At 35.6% G+C, this 20,240-nt stretch overlaps 2 protein-coding genes across 5 annotated transcripts in view; both read right to left on the reverse strand.

Moving 5' to 3' along the window:
- LOC123563897 (voltage-dependent anion-selective channel protein 2-like) overlaps positions 1 to 20,240 on the reverse strand; it is a 372,548-nt gene that overhangs the window by 241,518 nt on the left and 110,790 nt on the right. The gene's annotated exons all lie outside the window — the stretch shown is intronic.
- The window catches only part of LOC123562184 (E3 ubiquitin-protein ligase MARCHF8-like), a 57,649-nt gene that overhangs the window by 19,836 nt on the left and 17,573 nt on the right, over positions 1 to 20,240 (reverse strand). For 3 of the 4 annotated variants that reach the window (XM_053536548.1, XM_053536550.1, XM_053536547.1), the window contains one exon: positions 3,942 to 4,613. In XM_053536548.1, the coding sequence (XP_053392523.1) occupies positions 3,942 to 4,451 (510 nt within the window). In that variant the 5' untranslated portion in view covers positions 4,452 to 4,613. Of the gene's footprint in view, positions 1 to 3,941; positions 4,614 to 17,829; positions 18,809 to 20,240 lie in introns of those variants that run through there. The other variant, XM_053536549.1, reaches the window with a different exon arrangement.

A 20,240-nucleotide genomic window follows, 5' to 3' on the forward strand; every position in this document is an offset into this window, starting at 1 on the left:
GACACTGTATACAATCAAAACTCTTAATAAAAAGTCAGATATGAACTGTGAGGACCCTAAATCATATCATCATATCCATTATTTACAATGTTGTATAGTAGCAATTTTTTTTATTTCATTTGATTTTGAGTCACACTATTAAGACTTTAGTCATATGGTTACTTTTCAACTTTAAATCCAAAGATCCTTCTTTAGACTTTATTTCCAGCATTTTCAGTCACCATCAAAACACTGACCTTCCTCAAATCATCTGGAATGCTTCCTCATACAAAAGACTTCTACATCCTAAACCCAGTGAGTGGCAAGAGATTCCATGTCAGCTACCTTAACCACTTAAGTGTATGCACATGCTCTTATGTATGTTTATGTATATCGGTTAACCTGGGTTCCAGACTGTACAAAATAGAGTTTGGGGACCAGTCTCAAAATACAAGCAGCTGATTGGTTGAGCCTGACTTGTCTCTTGAAACTGGCCAATGAAAAGGGTGCAATCCCAGACTGATCTTCAAACTTTGAAAAGTACTGAACTAGAAATTTTAAACAAACTGAGACTTAGTAAGCACACATATGGATGTTTCAACAATGTTTCTAATGTCTTTAAGGAAAAACAAGTTCAAAATAGCTTTATGATCAGAATGCTTTTTATCTGATTAAATATGCCAACATCAGCTTAATATTTGCTCCAAGGCAACATTGCAATATTGATATACTGGACGAAAGATAGGGCTAATACTCTTTAATTAGTAGGCACAGACAATGGGTTTGGCAAAGAGCAGTAATTATGTCAATAACATAGGCAAATACAGTACAGTTCATTGACTGAAAAAACAAAACATAATGACTCTTCTATTCTCCAGCCTTTTCCATCTTTTCTACTTTTAAAACTAATAATTTTAGAATTTCTGGATATTCCATTAAAGTTATTATTATGCCCCAACAGTTCAACTGAACACTTGATACAAAACTTGGACTTATTTTGAAAACTACATTTTGAACAACATCAAGGAGTAGTAATTGTTTCCAATAACAACTGATCGAGTGTTATTCATTTCCAAAATATCACTACGAACAAGCATCCAGGCGACTTACTGTAGACACTTGTTGCATGTGTTTGCCACCATGTTACAACTGAAAAGTTTTAAAGCTAACTTTTTATATTTTATTCAGTACCTTAGAATGTGGTTTTCGGCATAATAAAAGCAAGTAACAGAAGCCAATCTCTGGTGAAATGGGACACTATCAACCTTCAAAAAATAATAATACTGTCGCCTAGTGCCAAGGGTGTTATTACCTTCTCAGGTAAACAATATCCCTTATCACCCTAGCTGACTTGCATGATTATTTAAATAATAAATCTCTTTTCACGTATTTTCATTTTAAGCCTCCTATTATCTGTGATTTACGTCATATTATTTAATAAAGCTGTAATTTACGTCATTATAATAAAGTATAATAAATTCATAATCACAATATCACAATAGCTATTCTCTGAAAGCTGCCATATCTAAATTTCATAAGCTCGAATGAGAGATAATGATATTTATTTCATAATGAAAATCCCTGATTATGTTTATAATTAAGCTGGTTAGGTAATTCCAAGGTATGTCTAGCTATTCGTCTGTGAAATAAAAAGGATGGCAAAACATTCTGTAAATCTCTCCCAATGGTATACTGTGAAATCATTAATTTTCGTGGGGGACTAATTTTCGTGGATTTTGAAGTTGAGTCAATCCACGAAATTTAATCCAAACGAACAAGTAAAATTCCAATTCATTTTATGTTCAAAAGTTGAAATCCACGAATTCATATCCCCACGAAATTGCCGTTTTGACCAAAACCACGAAATTTCATGCCCACGAAATTAAATGATTTCACATTATCATAAATTCCTGCTGTTGGTAGTAGCACTGATATTCAGTTTTCTATTTAAACTTTGACCTTTAGAAATGATCTTGACCTTAATTGGCTACAACTTAGAAGGTGAGTTCTCTTAGAACAAAATAAATGAACATTCATATCAGTCAATCAAACAGTTTCTAAAAGATATTTATGGAATGCACGCCAATCTTCCTGGGCAGTTCTTATAATTATGTACTCCGTCTCTACTCCGGGATAGGGCCATATACCTAGAGCTGTTAGTGAACAACAACACTCCACTATTCAAAAGCGTTGCCATTAAAACCAAGCTTAACAAGGCTGCCAAAGACACTGATACATTGGTGAGTGCAATAGCTCCAACTACTCTTTGAAGAGTCAAGCTAAAACTGTAAGTGTCAAATATATTTGAAAATCATTTTGTCTAAGCAATGGTTTCAACAATCAATCAATGTGTCATTAATAATTATTACTTCAAATAGTTTATACTAAAGTGCACTGTACTTTAATTATTCCTTATTTGGTAATAATCTTTCAAGGAAGGCTCTCTATATAGATGATGCCCGTATATGGTTGCCGTTTTACAATACTGTAGTATGTTTAAATGTACATGCATTTCCTTTAAATATTTAAAAAATTTCATTAATTTTGTAATCTTGTTTCGCTAAGGAAAGCTCTAATAATAAATCTTCTTCATTGTGACTGCAATTTTTTTCACAGGTTCTCAAGAAAAAGAAGATCCCAATAACCAGGGGACAATTTAAATTTCTAAAAATAAGGACAGACAAATCTGCTTATGATATCACTGAAACCTACTCTAACTTTAATAAGACTTTTCAATTATCAATTTTTAAAAATGCTTATCTATCAGGAAGTCTAATGTATTCATTTTATATATTTGATAGGATTTATGTTTGCTTATAGTAAACATTAGAAGCTTCGCTCAATAAACTTTAAAATATGACTTGATAGAATACAGATCGATTTTCAACACTACAACATACAATACTTTTATCATTAATAACCACTCAGAAGCACATGCACTGGCGTCCTTCCCTTTTTGGCACTTAAGGTACGTGTCCACATATTGGGCATACTGTGAAAAATAATGAAGCCACAATGATGTCCTTACAAGGTACATCTGAACCTGACCTTTGCAGCAACTTGCATTAAGCACTCTCCTGTCTTATGTAGCTAGTCGGCTAACTTCCCCAATAGACTTCTGTTACAATTTTAACTTGCCTTAAGCAGTTACCTGCCTCAAGTAGCCGGACAGTGCTGCTCCCATGGCTGATTGCTTATTACAGGTTTCACTAGAGCCCCAACACCCCAGAATGCAGCAACAGAGATACCAACACTCAACACTAATAGGGAGACTGCAATACACTAGGAGGAATTTGTACCTGACAACCATTTATATAAAGCTTTATAAATTTAAGGCAAGCACTTTTTAATTTTGAATGGAAACAATCGTAGAAACAACTTAATTTTCGTGTGTTCCTGTAACATATCTGTCAGTAACTAAGTTTCAAAGTCTTTTTAAGAAATAAAGCAATAAATTCCTGATATCTTAAATTTTTTTCTTGTCACAGTCATGATCTACATGTACAGGTAAGTCAGTAAAAATTGCTGGTGAACATTTACAAGATAGAAGAAATAGGAGACTTAAGTAACAGGAGACTTAAGTAACAGGAGCCTTGGTTTGAGACATTTTGGAACTGTCAGTCTGACTTTTTAAATAAATGAGTAGCTGTAGCCTTTATTAGCTTAAAAATTTATCTTTTCCATTATCTGATGTCCTACTTTTTGTATACATTTTTGAAAATCGATAGTTGATAAATCCTTATCTATATAACATGTTAACCTTTTTCATAAACTCAATCGATTTTTTAAAATGTGTGTTTTTCTATGTTCTAAATTTAACTGATCCATTTTTGTGATGGCTGGAAATTACCTTAGTTCATGCATACCTTTTAAAGTTGCGACCTTAACATAAAGGGCACTATGGATAATGGCAATTTTAATTATTGATATGAATTTGATTTAACTTTGTCTTTAGCACATACCTGTGTCCCACTGTCCTTTTTCTTGACTGGCGCAGGTTTTTCTTTTTTACTCGACTTTCCTGTGTTACGAGTTTGTGATCGTTTGTCGCTGTTTGTAACGTTTCCACTATTTGATATGTCTGAATTTTCGTTACTCTGTGTTCCAGTTCTAGGACGAACTACCTGTACATGTACAAGAGTGTCTGTCCCGCCATCTGACTGTTTGCCTGTATCATCAGACAAAGAATCCGAGTTCATGTCTCCAATTATCACAGTATCGGCAACAACATGCGTATTAACGATTGCACCAGCTGCCGCGTCACTAAGCGCGACATCGTTCGCTATATCAGTATCACAGTTTAAGGCTATATTTTGATCACATTCTGTCACATGACAGTCATCCATCTCCACCTGGTTCCTGCCAGGTGCTCCGTTTGCTCCATTTTCTGTCCCACTCTCTGTCTTTCTGATCCCTGAGTTATCCATACTTTTATTACACGGCGATACAACAGCTATCTGCTGTACGGGCATGTCACCCTGTGTAAGGCCGCTAAAATACGGAAAATGCAACAAAAGCTGCGCCTTCTCCTAAAAGTACAAATCTGTCTCTTGTGTATTTAAACCAAACTCTCAGCTCGTGATTCTGACAACTCCTTAAATGCATCCATGGTTCCAACGTAGTTAAATGTCAACCTGCAGAATAGAAAATCACGAATTATTATCCAATATTAATACGATATTCTCTCTGCGTTTTGTCATCAAGCAATTACAGGTGACATTACTGACTTTTTAATGATATTCCAGTCTCCAAGAACGCTCAAATTAATTCCTATATTTCTAACTAAGGATATCCTATTTATCATATACCATAATATATAAATCATGAGAAAATGAAATAAATTTTTGATGTAGAATCATTAGGAAACAAATTATCGAACGATTTCGCACATATACAAAGCCAATATTACTTCTCCTTAACACTATCTCAAATATCACTGGCTTGTAAAATGTCATATGAAGCAATATTGCTTTGAAAAAATGATAATATCCAAGGGAAAATCTCACCAGCAGCAATTATGCCACAATACCTAGTAAATCGTCATGCTCTATTCATTACAAGGCTTTCAGCCTTTTGTGGTAACTACAAACTGACAGGTATGAAAATGACCTTTGAAACACCTCATTAACATACTACTGACAGCTGGTCAAAAACAGTTCATTATGATACAGCTAATATTATCTGTAAATTTGGTACTTTTTTATGTTAGTTTCTTTTAAAAGGTTAATTTCTCTATTCTAGTTAAATATGGATTTAAAGAGCTGACATTCATAACTCCTTTTAACAAGAGCTGTCCATAATACAGCATGCTGGACATTTCTCAGAGCTTGACTCTGAATTAGAGCTTTGCCAGTAAAAACTTTAACCAAAAAATTCTAAGTTAAAAATGGGCATAACTCTGTCAAAATTCAAATCAGAGTTATGGGGATTGTTTCTCTTGGTGTAGACTTTGATAGTAACAGAGATATTAGACTATCAAAAACTTTAACCAAAATATTCTAAGTTAAAAAGGGGCATAACTCTGCCAAAATTCAAATCAGAGTAACTGTTGTTGGGATTAATTCCCCTGGTGTAAACTTTGACAGTAAATAACTATTTTACGTTTCAAGTCAAAAGCTTTGATAGTTAAAAGAGATATTTGTTTAACCAACGGCAACGCAGATGCTGGAGCGAGCACAATAGCTCTACTTTTTCTTCGAAAAGCCAAGCTAAAAATTAATGAAAAAAGTACAGATGTCTTCAAACACAACACCTTTTGTCAAATTACGCTATAGAACCTCTTGTACATCCAGGCGCGTAGCTACCTATACTCCAGTACGCCTGTGAATCCACATAATTTTGCCATTTTTTTTACATGTTCTTTATCCTATCTAGACTGGATGTGTTCCAAATTGTAAATAGTGTACTATATATGATAAAAGGGGCCTTAATTCAAAGCCCGGGTGTTAGTTTTAGAATATGTCTGGGTATTGGTGGTGGTATGATTGTTTTGCTTTTGTTCCAAATTTTAAATAGATGTTACAAAAATGTTTTAATACTGTTTACTGCAAGTTATTAATTTATGAATGCATCCACAAGGATACCCATGGTTTCCCACAAAACATCCAAGGGGACAACTGCCATGCCATAGACAGTCTATAGTCTTTTTGTTTACAGTAACTAAAAAGCAATAAGATAAAATGAACAAAGATTCATTTAAAATTTATAAACTTAACACGCTCCGTTCGATAAGTACAAGGCAGCTTTATGTAATTTAACAGAATTTTATTTGACAACGTATTTTGCCGCTTTTTAGTTATTATAGCTTTTTTCTATTCTGTTTTTTTTTTTCATTTTGAATCTTCTGGCCGAAAGTCTGAATTTTATGCCCGTAATATTTTGCATTTATTTACGATAAAAACGAAATATAAAGGACAAGAAAATAGAAACGATCACGTTGTATGAAATATTACGGGTATATTTTATAAAAATCGGTTGTTTCTATATATATTTTTGCTTAACATTCTGCCATTATCTTATCAAATTTGCTATAGAATTCAATTCGAGGTATGTGTATTTTCTAGCGGTGCAGGCGATAATATCAAATAATGAATGCACTACACGCGTTTTTTGTGTATGTAACGCCTAAATTTCGCGGAGCTTTGTTGAACTAAAAAATACCTATTTCATTGTACTTTATTTACCTTCTTCCTGACGTCGTCTGGTTTTGTACTGTACATCATCACTACTGGACTTTTCTATGGCGGCCTCTTTCATATACCTGGTGTCCCGGACCGTGAGCTGTATGCCACCATAGGTCCTTAACACTTACATAAAAGAATGCTGGCTTAACTTGTAATGTTTATTTTGCAATGTTCTTAATTGTATCTGTTATAAAGTTATTTTTGAGGCAATTTCTATTAGTTTTATTTAGATTAAAGTTTAGATTGACAAAATATCTTTAAAGTTCTATGCTACAATTATAGTTAAAAATGATTTAGTAAAAACCGGTAACCATCTTTACCGAAATGTAAAATTGATGCAAGGATTTGTCTCCAAATGTTTAATATTATGCTCTAAAAATGGCCTATATATGACATAAAATTTGTTTATGTAAGGTTTCTTCAATTACCATGGCATAACTTATAAATTTCAATCAGTAATGTCAACAATATCAGCTTGAAATATTATATAATTTTCTATGAACCTTTTTTTCGCCGGGGGGCTTTGCCCCCCTGGGCCCCACTACCAGGGCTCTGCCCTGCACCCGATGGGGACCTAACCGGTCCCCATACCCCTCGCCTATTTGGTGAATCCACTATATTTAGGCCTTCCTATGCGCCTGACATCCATGTATTAAACTCACAATCACCTAATCACCCTTACCCGTACATCTATCAGATAGCATATAAAGCTAAAGATATTTCTAAACCATATAGAGTTTAAATGATTAAGTTCCCGCTGGCGGGCCTAATGCATACTATATTAACTTCTGAATACATTCTTTTATGTATTTGTCAGAAAAACATTATAAACGTATTATTTGGTTTCCATAGCAACTTTGAACTCACTTCCTGACAATAATGACAATTGACAAGTCATATTATATTTCTTGTAGAATCAGTTTATTCCTACCACTTCATTTATAGTATTAAGCTCATGCCTGTCTCCAAGGATTTATCATGCTGACTGAAGGAAAATGTCAATAAAGGCTTATATAAAATTATATATCACATTTTGACGTTGCAGGAGTGAAATAAAGCCATTACATAAAATTGATAAAACACAAGTGTAACAAGAGCTCGTCGAACACGAAATGCCCCCCTTGATGCATTCAGTAACTGCACAAGGAACAGAAATTATATGCTCACTGTAAACAAAAGATCTACCATTCTGGTTTCATCTAACCTTGACCTTTAACCTATTAACCTAACAAGAGAGTGATCTTGGCGCCATTCACTGAGCCTTTTTTGAATGTTCCAAATTTCAAGACTAGCTCAAGGTCAAAATCAAGGTCAAATTTCATTTTGGTATAAAACAATGTGTATGTGGTCCAAATTTGAAAGCTGTGGCTTGAGAAATGTGAAATCTGGTCACTAGATCAATTTCAAGGTCAAAGTTCATTTCGGTAGACAGAACTGTGCATGTGCTTCAATTTTGGAGGCTGTAGCTTGAAAAATGTGAAAGTAGGTAATAGGTAAAAATCAATGTCAACTTTCAATTCAGAACACAAAAATATGCATGCTGTCCAAATTTGAAGCCTGTAGCTTCAGAAATGTGAAAGTAGGTCACTAGGTCAATCTCAAGATCAAAGTTCATTTCAGTACACAAAACTATGCTTGTGGTTCAAATTTGAAGGCTTTAGCTTGAGAAATGTGAAAGTAGGTCACTAGGTCAAAATCAAGGTCAAATTTTATTTTTGAACAAAAAACTATTCATGTGGTCCAAATTTGAAGCCTGTACCTTCAAAAATGTAAAAGTAGGTCACTAGGTCAATAACAAGGTCAAAGTTTTTTCGGTACACAAACCTATGCATGTGGTCCGAATTTGAAGGCTGCAGCTACAGAAATGTGAAAGTAGGTCACTAGGTCAAGATCAAGGTCAACTCATGTCAAGGTTCATCTTGCCATTTAAAACTATACATGTGGTCCAAATTTTAATGATGTAAGTTACGGACATGAAGATTCTAAGTTTTTCCCTATATAAGTCTATATGAACCATATGACCCCTGGGGCGGGGCCATATTTGACCCTAGAGGGATAATTTAAACAAACTTGGTAGAGAACCACTAAATGATGCTACATTACAAAATATCAAAGCCATAGTCTTTGTGGTTTGGACAAGAAGATTTTCAAAGTTTTTCCCTATCTATGTAAACCATGTGACCCCCAGGGCGGAGCCATATTTGACCCTTGGGGAATAATTTGAACAATCTTAGTAGAGGACCACTAGATGATGTCATATACAAAATATCAAAGCCATAGGCCCTGTGGTTTTGGACAAGAGGTTGTTGAAAGTTTTTTCCTATATAAGTCTATATAAACCATGTGACCCCCGGGGTGGGGCCATATTTGACCCCAGGGAAAAAATCTGAACAATCTTAGTAGAGGACCACTAGATTTTGCTACATACCAAATATCAAAGCCCTAGGCCCTATGGTTTTGGACAAGAAGATCAGAAACTGTTTAACTGTTCCTGGCCAATGTGACCTTGACCTTTGACCTAATGACCTCAAAATCAATCGGGGTCATCTGCTGGTCATGGCCAACCTAACTATCAATTTTCCTGATACTAGACCTAATCGTTCTTGAGTTATTGCCTGGAAACCATTTTACTGTTCCTGGTCACTGTGACCTTGACCTTTGAAATACTGACCTCAAAATCAATAGGGGTCATCTGCTAGTCATGACCAACATCCCTATCAACTTTCTTGACCCTAGGCCTAAGCGTTCTTGAGTTATCATCCGGAAACCATTTTACTGTTCAGGGTCACTGTGACCTTGACCTTTAACATACTGACCTCAAAATCAATAGGGGTCATCTGCTGGTCATTACCAACTTCCCTATCAACTTTCATGATCTTAGGCCCAAGTGTTCTTGAGTTATCATCCGGAAACCGTTTTACTATTCAGGGTCACTGTGACCTTGACCTTTGACATACAGACCTCAAAATCAATAGGGGTCATCTGCTGGTGATGATCAACCTCCCTATCAACTTTCATGATCCTAGGCCCAAGCGTTCTTGAGTTATCATCCGGAAACGGATTGGTCTCCATTCCGACCGACCGACCGACATCAGTCTGCAAAACAATATACCCCTCCTTCTTTGAAGGGGGGCATAATAAAGCTTTGACGCTGACTTTGTTTAAAGTTTAGGAGACGCTGGTCAAATTGACTTGTTTATAATAGAAAGTAGATTTTTTGGGGTTTCGGCAGGAAAAGCTAACATGTGATAAAAAGAATATTACATTTGTGACTTTCCATATCAATTTATTAAACTTGTTGAATAAAATTGATAAAATGCTCGGCAGAGACTCGCATTTTATTATTTTATTCAACTTGTTTAATAAATGAAATATGAAAAGACACTCGTGTAATATCCCCTACATACTTGAAGATCGAGCCGTCCTTCTTAGCTTGTCCACAGTCGTGAGCTAGTTGCATGGCACAGTTGCCAGTGGGACAAAACTTACATGCAGCTCCCTTTCCCCTTCCCTGCATTATTTTAATTTCTCAATCTAGAAAATTAGGCAAAAGTGCTTTGTTGGCCCTGATTTCTAAGTTTTGAGCTTCAACATTGGTCATGACACACATTCTCATCAGAAAAAACATTAATTTTTGTAAGGTAAAGTTCTCGTTTTCTTTTGAAATTGATGCCATTTCTGATGTTTTGAGGTTCTTCTTTATGGTTAGGGGTGTGCTTGATTTGATAAAATATAAATTTGCACTATAATCAAGCGAAACATGTATGCACATGTACGCGTATCAGTTTGCACTGGTCAGATTTTCAACATGTTTATAATGCATGGCAAATTTCAAAACGAATTAATCAAATATGCAGCTTATCTGGAGATCTGCATGCTGATGTAACACGAATTTCAACACTTAAGGCAAGTTTCCATTTAATAACAAACTCCCTCAGAGGTTTACTAATATATTGTATCCATAGATGTATTCCATCTGACCTCAAATAAATTCATATTCTAAAGTACCGGTATACTTCTTATGAGACTATGTTATACCTTGAAGGTGAAATGGCAGACATTAGAATGACCTAACAGAGACTGATCATATACATTACAATATAAGTATGCATATCAATTCTTACATTTTCATAAAACCAGATTATTTGCATGAAAAAATTTGCTTAAAAAATTTGTCACTGAGTGTCGTCTATTTCCCATGGCTAGTTCTTTTTTTTCTTTTTTTGTATGAACACATGGTGGGTTGTTAAAGACCCTGATGTGGCAGTAGATTTTTCCATTATATTAAATGTTTCATGATCAAGCCCTAATGTGTTTTACAGAAAAATTCCCAAATATTAATATCAAAGAATTTTCGAAAACTAAGTTGCCATATTCTGGTTTTTAAACATGCTCATATGAATGCCTGTACATTTTTAAGTTGGTTACATAAGCTTTTAATGTACAAATATTAACTCTGATAAATACTGCAATTCTGACTAAATTCAGGGGCCATTACTCTGGTGATATTAAGGAAACCTTGCCACTAATCCAACCTGCTGGAGACATTGTAAGCCTAATGATATATATTTGAAGTAATTTTCATGATAACTGCTATTGAAATATCTAAAGTGAAATATAGCACTCTTTACACAACCAAGGTTCCTAACTCTGGCGTTCTTATTCAGTAAGTATGCCTGTCACAGAATGTGTCTGATCTTACAGAAAATTTAGGCGAGTTTTAAGAAAACTGTTTATAAAATGTGGTCTCATATAATAATTATATATAGAATATATCATATACCTCTGAATAAATGCCCCCCTCCCCCCACCCCCACCCCGCAATAAAGTACAACATTAGCAACTGATATATAGCATTAGGTATCATATACCTCTGAATAAATGTCCCCCCGCCCCACCCCCCACCCCCACTCCAACACATTGTACACCATAAAAGGGGTTGTTTATTATGGAGGATGTGTGTGTGTGTTCGGGTTTAACGTCTTTTTCAACAATTTTTCAGTCATATAAACGACGGTGCCTACTTGTAGCAGTGAGCACAATGCCAAACTTTATATTGCTGCCTTAGACACTGGAATATCACGCCGTAGACACGTGGCATGATACCCCACCCGGTCACATACTGACACCGAGCTGACCAGTCCTAGCACTATCCTCTTAATGCTGAGCGCTAAGCGAGGAAGCTACTAGTACCATTTTTTATGTCTTCGGCATGACACGGCTGGGGATCGAACCCACGACCTCCCTCACTTGAAGCGGACGCTCTACCACTAGGCTACCGAGGCAGTTTTTATGGAGGATGTGTTTACCTTAGTGTATGCGGAATATTTTGATGTGTTTACCTTAGTGTATGCGGAAGATTTTGAAAAACTATGTGAACTATAATCTAGCAAGGAAGGTTTAGAGAGTATTTCAAAACTGTAGTAATATGAAGTCTACCCCCCACAAAACACTTGATTCAATCAATAGTTTAAAGTGAGCCAAAATTCTGTCAAATGCTTAAAATTCTTAATTCATAAATAATGTTCGAAGTTCCTTGTGTTATCTCTACTGTTCAAATCAATAAAAATTATCTCCAATTTTTTTTCTCTTCATTTCCTTCAAGATCAGCTTTAATCTTGATAGTCAGTAACTTCTGTTTAAAGGTGGTCATGCAGTCACATTTGGGCAACGTGTTATGATGATTTTTCAGTTTTCATATATTCTGTTAGAGATTTATTTTACCCTTTGCCTGCTTGACACGATTGATTCTGCCTTTGCGACCAGTCCAGTGCTGACCAAGATCAGCCTGCACATCCATGCAGTCAAATCATGGTCTGCACTGTTCGCCATACAGTCAGTATGTTTTTGGTAAGCACCCCTTTAAACAGTTAATGGTACAGTCCAAATTCAAAGATGGACAAGTTCATTACAGAAATTTAGCAGGGTAAGAGTTAAGCAACAGAAAGACCCATTGCATTGAGCAAGAACCCTAATGGAAATGTATATTTCATTACTTTTCGTGAAATTTTGTAATTACCTCCCTTTAATATAAAAGTATTTAAAAAGTGGACATTTTTTTGGATTTCAACAGAATTTCTTGTTTTACATTTGCATTTGATAAATATTGGAATATTTCAACTACCTGAAACAAAAGGCAAGTTTAAATTAGTGTGTAGCTTCCCAATTCATCTATTTTCAATCTCCATCTTGGTTGCGCAACCGAAATTGGCAAAGGGAGGGAATATCAATTTCGTAAACTTGCATTTCTAATGAATTTATACTTGTCAAGGCTAACCTCTGACAAATGTAATACAATTGTACTTATATTCACATTATTCCTTTATTAAATTTATACTTATGCTAAAATAACGCTATCTTGGTTGGGCAACCATGATAGGAAAGTCAAATTTTAAAACACTTTCAGTGAAAATTTAACACATATAAAATCTCAGTGAACACTAATAAGTGTAAATGATTAGTTGTGAAAAGTTTTGAATAAATCCATTCATTAACAAAAATATGATTAACCTAGCTGCGCACCTTTAAAAATCAACAAAGATTCAATATTGTAAGTTTTTGTTTGTTGTACTGCTGTTTTTTAAGAGTATGTCACTTAATAATATACATGTATCTTTATATGATGATCAGTTAATTTTGCTTGAAATGTTTCATGCAAGAATGATAATCTAACCAAGTTCCATGAATCTAATCTATGGCTGGGGTTCAACGGAATAAGTTGCTTAAATGTTTTTAAGATCTTAACTGCACGCCCTAGTGTGGACCCGAACTATTTGAACCAAGGCTTACAGAAACATGCTTATGACCAAGTTTGGTGATGAAGCAGTTTATAAGAGGTGATTTATCTGTTTACCTATTTTAAGCCCTGTGCCGCATAATCTCAGGTACTACTTATGCTAAACAGAGAAAGGTTCATTCAAGAATGCTTACAACCAACTCTGGTGAAAATCCTTCTTCCCTTATAGACCACACCTCCGATAGTTTACATAAGAACTAGAAAACAAGAAACACTTGTGTTTTTGGTATAAGCCGTAGGGAACCGACAGACCGACTGTTTTAATTTTTCCATCACAACATATCATACACTTTTCCAACATTATTTTAAGATAAACATAAATCATTATGTATACATGACAATGCTCAACATAATCAAGAAATTACGACAAAGCATTAATATCAAATGTATCAAATTCATATTGAAGGTAACACATCTTTCAGCCCTTAAAAAATATAAATGTCTATCGTGTTCTGTTCCCAAGGCTGAATGGAAAAAACTTACACTCTTACACGCACGAAAACTTCGTGCAGAAAATAATACGACGCCTATCGGAGTTACTGGACAAACGGAAATAAATTTTCGTCTAATTCATCACTTCAAACGACGAAAATTACATTATGTGCTACAGATCTTTTTAATCAATTTTACAAAATTTAGTAAGGTCCATGCAAAGGTGCTTACAGATATTTTTGGTAAACATCCTTTGCCTGGTTTATGACAAGTTGATTACACTGTAAACAAGATAAAAGGTAAGGGTACATTTCCCCGGAAGAAAAAAAGTTGAATTTTATCTTAAAATTTAGTTTGTACCATCAAACTCATAAATCCCCAAGGTAGGACCGCTCTTGACTCAAGGTTCATGGCTCGGACAAGCTATAAGAATCAGAATAGATGCATATATATTTTTGTATATATATAATTTTTTTACGTTGATTGTGAAGCAAGTTCTACAACTTATACATTGTATTAGTTACTCTCGACACCTCATTCCTGATCCACTGTCACGAGGTAGTCTCTATAGAGAAGAGAAACCAGATTCCCAATTAATGCTTTCTATATATACATATAAGAACAATAATTAAGTCCTTCTCATATGCATGTCAATGTGAATTGTAGAAAACCCTATTAGTCTGTATGTAATGAGCAGATTTTCTAATGGATTCTGATTTCCAATATTTCTGAAAGACCTTTGGGAACAAATATAGCGCATGTTAATTAAAGAGAAGCTATGGAAAAATACAGATGTTACTTAATAACAGTACAAAAAGCCATAGATACTTGGGTCAGGGATGTGTTTTATTACTTTAGAACAAACTGTGCATAGACTGTGCTCATTAAACATACTTTGATACAACAGTACGTATGAGATTCTCGCCTGGAACACTGTAATACTCTGATTCTCGCTATGTATTGCACATCCCATAAGTTTGCGAGGCCAGGTACCAAAATTAATGCTTGCACTTTACAAGATGTGCTCAGTCCTGAAATCATGTAAAAATTGGACAGAAGTGATGATCGAGTTCAATGAAGTTAAAAGCAGTCTAATCGTCTTGGAGAGCATATGGCCCAGCCAGGATCGAACTTGAGACTCCACGATCCGTAGATCTGCGCTCTCCCCATTGAGCTAAGCAGGCAGGTAACAGAAGCAAGAATAAGAATGCAAAATCTGTCACAATTATATGCCTGTCAAATCAAATTACTTCTGACTTTACTATTCTTGTCAATTTTCTCAATATTGACAAATTCAAGGGACATAACTCTACAGAAACATAGTAGACTAACCCACTGGTTATAGAGTTTGGCCAAGACAACATGCCAATAAATATTCTGAGTTTGGTGGACATTGGATAAGAACTGCCTAGTCATTAAGCAGACACTATCAATTTATTGCAATTTTATGTAGTTCAAAGGCCATAACCCGAGAAAAAACTGGGACTATCTGACTGCAGGTTATTGCCCTGTCAGAGGTATTACACTCATAAATACTGTGACTAAGTTTGGTGAAGATTGGATAATAACTACTGACTTAACAGTTTTATGTTTAATAGCATGGAATCGACAAAGCAAAAATGTTAAAGTCGCAGTTTTTATTTACCAAGTATTGTAGCTATCTATATAATGGCTGTCATACAGTAATTTATATTAAACAGTACTTTATATCATTCTGACAACAAGAGCTATCCATAAGACTACTCGGCGATTTGACAAATTGACAGTAAAATGAATTTATGTCTCAATAAGAGACCTCTACTTTAAAAGGAATATACACAAAGATATAAAAAGACCCTACTACTCGGAGGGGTTAAAGGTCAAGTATAGAAAGAGTACTGATATTCTTTATTTTGATGGAATTAAATTATATTAGAAAACTAGAAATGTGTCAATGGGACACAGATGCCCCCACTACATGACAAAGGACACAAATTTTTTCCTAGGTCAGGGGCCATAACTCCTACAATACCGAATGAATCTGGACGTGAAACCCCAGGTGCACATCTGCACATCCTGACCAACATTCCTGTAAACTTTGGTGACTTTAGGTCAAATACTTTTGGAGCTACGCGCTACACAACATTAAAATGACAAATTTTTAACTAAGTCAGGGGCCATAACTCTTACATGACTGAATGAATCCGGACGCAAAACCCAAGGTGCACAACTGCACATGCTGACCAACAATCCTGTAAACTTTGGTGACTCTAGGTCAAATACTTTTGGAGCTAGGCGCGAAACAACATCAAAATGACCAATTTTTAACTAAGTCAGGGGCCATAACTCCTACATGACTGAATGAATCTGGATGCGAAACCCCAGGTGCACAACTTCACATACTGACCAACATTCCTGTAAACTTTGGTGACTCTAGGTCAAATTCTTTTGGAGCTACGTACGACACAACATTAAAATGACCAATTTTTTACTGAGTCAGGGGCCATAACTCTGAATGAATCCGGACTGGAGCCCAAGGTGCAAAACTACACATGCTGACCAACATTCCTGTAAAGTTTTGTGACTCTACGTCAAATACTTTTGGAGCTAGGAGCGACACAACACTAAAATGACCAATTTTTACAAAGTCAGGGACCATAACTCCTAAATGACTGAATGAATCCGGACGCAAAACCCCAGGTGCACAACTACACATGCTGACCAACATTCCTGTAAAGTTTTGTGACTCTAGGTCAGATACTTTTGGAGCTAGGCGTGACACAACATTCTCGTAAGGACGGATGGACAAGGGCAAATCTATATGCACCCCCCAAAAGTGGGGGCATAAAAACAGTCCAAGAAACTACATGCACATATTTAGTATAAAGACTTTGCTAAACTCAAATTATATTTCAATTTTTTTTATTTTATTTTATTTTATTTTATTTATGTCATTTATTGTTATAGCAGACGATGATGATAATAAAGATACATTTTAAGTTTCAAGTCATTATCTTATTTTGTACTAAAGTTATATCCAGAAAGCAAAGATTGCCAAAAAAAACTTTAAGCATTGAAAGAGGCATAATTTAGTCAAAAATACAATTAGGTTATGGGGATTGTAACCACACAAGCAGATGATGATTATAAAGAAATATTTTTAATTTCAAGTCATTATCTTTTAAAATACTAAAGATATGTCTATAAACAAAGCTTTGGAAAAAAATTAACATGAGAATAATTCCAAGTATAACAACTTGGTGACCTTGACCTTGGGTCTAATGGGCCCAGCCCCTGCACATACTTTGTAAAATTTGTTTGTATGCTTATGTGAACTTACAGTAACATATAAGCAATCATAACAAAGATATGACAGAAAAACAAAGGTTCCTAAAAAATTTAACCTTAAAAATAACCTAAGTATAACACCTTGGTGACCTTGGCCTTATGTATAATGGGCCAAGCCCCTGCACATATTTTGTTTGTATGCTGGACAATGTTTATTTGATGTTACAGTAAGATATATGCAACAGTAACAAAGATATGACAGAAAAACAAAGGTTGCTGAAAAACTTTAACCTTAAAAATAACCTAAGTATAACACTTTGGTGACCTTGACCTTGGGTATAATGGGCCCAGCCCCTGCACATACTTTGTTTGCATGCTGAACAGTTACAGTAAGATATAAGTAATAGTAACAAAGAAAAACAAAAGTTGCCAAAAAACTTAAACTAAGAAAGCTCACGGCAACGCCAATGCCAACGCAAGTAGAATAGCACCCCTATTCTCCGGATAGTGGAGCTAAAAATTATCTACGAAGAGCTATTGACCAACTTTGTTCAATGCGTAACATCCCAAAACTGTATGAATTGCTGTAAGTTCTTTCAATAAATTCTTCACATCAAAACCAAATCTTGATTTAAAAAAGTCCAAATTTATTTTAAAAAAAACACAACTTACCCACATTTAAAAACATCCCAAAACTCGACTTAAAACCATAAACTGTATCACCTACATGAACCGATAAAAGATGCTTATTTGTACATATAAATTACATACTACTGTATAATATATATTTAATGACCAAGGAACCATATAAGTTTCTGGAAGATATCCAAAATGATATACAAAGTATAAATGGAGGATGATAATTTGACAGCCATTACATTATATAAACCAAAGAGGAGTTGAATGACCTGAATTTAAAGGTATTAATTAATTTTCCTTTACCACTCTGGGTCATTTTCAATAAATGTAATTTTTTATTTATTTTGTCAGATTTAATGCTAAATTAACGACACATTTATTGATCATAACATTATAGTGACTTTCCAGCTTTTCATTGTAAAGGAAAGACCCCAGGAGCCCCTCTAGGCATTATTTCAGCTAGCTGGCTTGAGAGTTTCCTCACATGGAAGAATTCTACACTTCCAAGTGAAATTTCAAACCCTGGTGACTGTGGTGAAACTGAATCGAAACTGGTGACCTTAATAAACCTAACCACTCAGCAAAAAAGGAACGCACAACAAAAGTAAGAATTTTCTGTCACTATATAAAGGGAGATGTAAACTTTACACCAACCATTTTTATTCATTTAGACAGACCATTTCTACAGCTTTGACAAGATCATAAACACAGTATGGTTTCCCAACGTTTTCTTAGTACATTAATTGCAAACCTCAGAAAACCCACTGGTAAATTACCTCCTCTCAATCTGAAATGCACCTGATTTCTTTTTCATTCTTTATATTGACTTTCCCAGAGTTCATTACTCACCAACTTATCATGTTGTATCTGTACCTATTGGATTATGGTTGTCCTTGATACCTTTTTATCAAAAACAAAACTAGAACAAATCTGGGGCGAATGTCTTCATGGTCTTAAATTTAATTTTATATAGGAACATTATTATTATTAAATGATGTTATGACTGAGTTGAATTCAAAAGCATTTAATTAATATGAGCCGTGCCATGAGAAAACCAACATAGTGGGTTTGCGACCAGCATGGATCCGGAACAGCCTGCGCATCCGTGCAGTCTGGTCAGGATCCATGCTGTTCGCTTTCATAGTATATTGAGAAACCATTAGCGAACAGCACGGATCCTGACCAGACTGCACGGGTGCACAGGCTGGTCTGGATCCATGCTGGTCACAAACCCACTTTGTTGGTTTTCTCATGGCATGGCTCAATTATAGTAACTAAGCTACTGAGAGGACTTATTTTCAAGGATTTCCAGGCAGAGTCAGCCCATGAAACTGAATTCCCATGAAGCAATATAATTCCCATTTCTTATTTGTCCAAAGACTTATATCCCCACTAAACAGCTGTCTTGGCCAAAGCCACGAAAATATGTGCCCGCTAAATTAAATATTTTCTACTCTTAGTAATTTTTTTTATCTTAAAGCAAAATTTACATTAAACAAGAGCTGTCTCCATAGGAAGACATATGCCCCCGATGGCACTTTGAATGAGTAGTTATGGCCGATGTTAGAGTTTAGGACCTTTGACCTACGGAGCTGGGTTTTGCGTGTGACACGTCGTCTTACTGTGTCACACATTCATGCGTAGTTATTTTAAAATCCATGCATGAATGACAAAGATATAGACCGGACATGCCTATCAATGCACTATCAGTAAAAATGACCTTTAACGTCTAAGTGTGACCTTGACCTTTGAGCTACGGACCTGGGTCTTGCGCACGACACGTCGTCTTACTATGGTACACATTCATGCCAAGTTATTTGAAAATCCATCCATGGATGACAAAGATATGGACCGGACACGCCCATCAATGCACTATCCTTTAACGTCTAAGTGTGACCTTGACCTTTGAGCTACGGACCTGGGTCTTGCGCGGAACACGTCGTCTTACTGTGGTACACATTCATGCCAAGTTATTTGAAAATCCATCCATGGTTGACAAAGATATGGACCGGACACGCCCATCAATGCACTATCCTTTAACGTCTAAGTGTGACCTTGACCTTTGAGCTACGGACCTGGGTCTTGCGCGCGACACGTCGTCTTACTGTGGTACACATTCATGCCAAGTTATTTGAAAATCCATCCATCGATGACAAAGATATGGACCGGACACGCCCATCAATGCACTATCCTTTAATGTCGAAGTGTGACCTTGACCTTTGAGCTACGGACCTGGGTCTTGCGCGCGACACGTCGTCTTACTGTGGTACACATTCATGCCAAGTTATTTGAAAATCCATCCATCGATGACAAAGATATGGACCGGACACGAAAATTGCGGACAGACTGACAGACCGACAGACTGACAGACCGACAGACAGACAGACGGTTCAAAAACTATATGCCTCCCTTCGGGGGCATAAAAAAAATTGCTAAGATGAAAA

The sequence above is a fragment of the Mercenaria mercenaria genome, chromosome 2 (genome assembly GCF_021730395.1).
Source record: "Mercenaria mercenaria strain notata chromosome 2, MADL_Memer_1, whole genome shotgun sequence".
NCBI lineage: Eukaryota > Metazoa > Mollusca > Bivalvia > Venerida > Veneridae > Mercenaria > Mercenaria mercenaria.